The 3,531-nt window shown below is 38.6% G+C and overlaps 1 protein-coding gene across 3 annotated transcripts in view; it reads right to left on the bottom strand.

Annotated features, from left to right (window-relative positions):
• RABGAP1L (RAB GTPase activating protein 1-like) overlaps positions 1–3,531 on the bottom strand; it is a 958,953-nt gene that overhangs the window by 365,850 nt on the left and 589,572 nt on the right. For all 3 annotated transcript variants that reach the window (XM_006867062.1, XM_006867063.1, XM_006867061.1), the window contains one exon: positions 1,243–1,317. In XM_006867062.1, the coding sequence (XP_006867124.1) occupies positions 1,243–1,317 (75 nt within the window). The remainder of the gene's footprint in view (positions 1–1,242; positions 1,318–3,531) is intronic.

Genomic DNA, 3,531 nt, shown 5'->3' with positions numbered 1-3,531 from the left:
AAAGCACTGGACCACGAGGTCAGTTTGAACTGCAAAGTTGGTGGTTCAAACTCACCAGCTGCTCCTGGGAAAAACTATGTAGGATCACTATGAGTTGGAACGAACTCTATGGCACTTAACAACAACATGAGTCAGAATTGACTCGATGGCACTTAACAACAACAATGTGATCACTGAAACTGCAGTTGCTTTGGTAGGGCCAACTGAGAGATTTCATGGGTCTTATAAGCAGGTGGGCCAACATCCCCAACCCCTGATGTATAGGGTTTCCAAGGAGTGGCTGGTGGGTTTGAACTGCCAAGCTAGGGGTTAGAAGTCCAGTGCTTATCCTACAGCATCACAACAGTACTCCATACAATTCCTATGGTAACATGTTAACTTCCTATTATTCTCTTTATATGCGTTCATGTCATCATACACTTTTATGAGACTTTTCATGTCTCCCCCTACACTGTATCATATTTATCCTTTTGTCTAGAATTCTCTGCTCTGTACCTTTTCTCTCCTGCCTCCTCAAACTCAATTATTTATGCGTTAGTAAAGCTACCACTTACCCCAGTAAGACTTTCCTAAAAGTTCTGGCAGAGCTGGTTGTTAATTCTCTCTATCCTCTTGTCCTTTGTATCTCTTTCTTTTAGCACATTATAAATTCTTCTTTAGTGAGCATATATGATTTTGTCACCAGAAAAATCAGTGAAGGTTCATAAAAGAGAATCCAAATAAGTAGGTGCTGGCATTTTTGTCCCACATCCTGGACTGTGAAGTCTTTCAGAATATACACAGTAAATTATTCATCTTTGTAACTCTACTGTGTAGACTAGTGCATAGAAATTAATGATGAATAAATGTGTGGTTAAAAATAAGGTGGAAGGTGAGAAAAAGGGAAAATAAAAATAAATCATAGAAAAGACATCTTTGCCACAGTACAGTGGTTCACAGTGGTGCTGGTTCTACTCATATTTGGGCATTTTCATTGACTACTTTAATTCAAAAGGGTTCTACCTAAAAATAACTTCAAATAAGAAATGTATTTCCTTCCAGGAAAATTAATTCTGTTGAGAAACTGTCTCATTTTGGACATCAGATCTCCCACTGCACTACACAAGGTACATTTTTAAAAAAAGATATGTCATATGTAATCTCCATCAGGTAAATGGTAAATTAGAAAGAAGAACGAAACCGAGTAGGCAATAAAATAAGTTTGGCAGCTCTGCACCATTTGTTACATGGAAAATTACTTACATGCAGCAACAGCACAGCAGCAAGAAAAGACTGCCCTTGACAGTATCCAATGTCTTCATCATACACAGAGTAGGCCTAGAAGAAAGGTAAAGAGAAAGAAATCTTGTAAGCAGTCACCGAGTTTTACACAAATGTTAGCTCCCAGCTCACAATCTCATCAATCCTCAACTTCGTTATGTGTGTTATTGGCTCAACGTGGCCCTGACAAAAAGGTTGCACTAAAGCACTTCTTCATGCTCTTTTAGAATCTAGAATAAAGAGATGCTCAGTATACTTAGTTTAAAAGATCCATTATGATTTGAGGTCAGGTGCATTCTTTCATATGAAGCAGTGTGGGAAGATGGGAAAGTTTTATGGTTGACATGGGATTTCTGATGTGGATTCCTGTTGTGGTACTATTGGATAAGAACCAGACCAGTAAATGAACGACTGGCAGTTCAAACTTACCAGCTGCTCCTCGGAAACCCTATAGAGAGGGTCACTATGATTCAGAATACACAAAAATCAAGTTGACTACATTTGTGGAAAGAGATGGTAGAAAAGTTCCATATCATCAGTCAAAACAAGACAAGGGGCAGATTGTGAAATATCAGTTGCTCATATGCAAGTTCAGGCCAAAGCTACAGAAAATTAAAACAAGTCCACAAGAGCCAAAATATGACTGAATTTTGAGATCATCTCAAGAACAGATTTGATGCACTAGGCACTACAGACACTAATGACCGAAGGCCAGAGGAGTTGTAAGATGACATCAAGAACATCATACAGGAGGAAAGGAAAGGTCATTAGAAGGCAAGAAAAAAGAAAAGATCAAAATGGATGTTAAGAGACTCTGAAAGTTGCTCTCCAGCATAGACATATTAAAGTAAATGGAAGAAATGAAGAAGAAAAAGAGCTGAACAGAACATTTCAAAGGTCAGTTTGAGAAGACAAAGTCAAAGATTATAATGAAATGTGCAAAGATCTGGAGTTAGAAAACCAAAAGGGAAGCTCACACTCAGCATTTCTCCTAAAAGAAAAAATTTCAAGCCTCAATGCGGTTCAAAACTACCAGCCGCTCCGCGGGAGAAAGATGAGGCTTTCTACTCCCGTAAAGATTTACACCCTTGGAAACCCTGTACAGGGTCGCTATGGGTCGGAACCGACTCGACGGCACTTAACAACAACAACAACAAAGGAATTTTTTTTTTGACAAAATAATGAATGATGCTGAAAGTATCCAAAGAAGATGGAAGGAAAACACAGTCACTGCACCAAATAGAAGTGATTGATGTTCAACTATTTTAAGAGGTAATATATGATCAAACCCACTGGTACTGAAGGAATAAGTCCAGGTATACTGAAGGCATCGGTAAAGAACAAGTCTCCAGGAATTTACAGAATATAAAACGAAGTCTTTCAACAAACTGGCAGCACTGGAGGCACTCATTCATCTCTCCCAGGAAATCTGGAAGACAGTTACCTGGCCAACTGATTAGAAAAATCCATATTTGTGACCATTCCAAAGAGAGATAACCCAAAGGAATGCGGAAATCATTGAACAACATCATTAATATCACATGTAAATAAATTTTACTCAAGATAAGTCAAACGTGGCTACAACATTACATTGACAGGTAACTTGCCAGAGGTTCAAGCTGGAGTTAGATGAGGATGTAGAATGAGGGATGTCATTTCTGACATCATATGGATGATGGCTGAAAACAGAGAAAACCAGGAACATGTTTATCTGTGCTTTATTGACTATTCAAAGGCTTTTGACTGTGTGGATCATGACAAGCTGTGAATCACACTGAGGAGAATAGTATTATGGAACACTTAATTGTGCTCATGAGGAACCTGTACATGGACAAAGAGGGCAGTCATTGAAACAGAACAAGGGGACACTGAATGGTTTAAAATCAGGAAAGGTGTGTGACAGGGTTGTGTTCTTTCACCATATTTATTCAATCTGTATGCTGAGCACAAAATTAGAGAAGGTAGTTTATATGAAGAAGAACATGGCATCAAGATTGGAGGAAGACTCATTAACAACCTGCGATATGCAGATGATACAACCTTGCTTGCTGAAAGTGAGGAAGACTTCAAATACTTATGAAGATCAAAGACCACAGTTTCACTATCGGTTGCACCTCAATGTAAAAACACAAACAAAAATCCTCACCACTGGAGCAGTAAGTCACATCATGATAAATGGAGAAAAGAATGATGTTTGCAAAGACTTCATTCTGCTTGGATTCGCCATCGACACTCATGGAAGCTGCAGTCAAGAAATCAAATGATATGTAT

Source organism: Chrysochloris asiatica, unplaced genomic scaffold, assembly GCF_000296735.1.
Source record: "Chrysochloris asiatica unplaced genomic scaffold, ChrAsi1.0 scaffold00100, whole genome shotgun sequence".
Classification (NCBI taxonomy): Eukaryota; Metazoa; Chordata; class Mammalia; order Afrosoricida; family Chrysochloridae; genus Chrysochloris; species Chrysochloris asiatica.
This window is presented reverse-complemented; position numbering and strand designations above follow the sequence as displayed.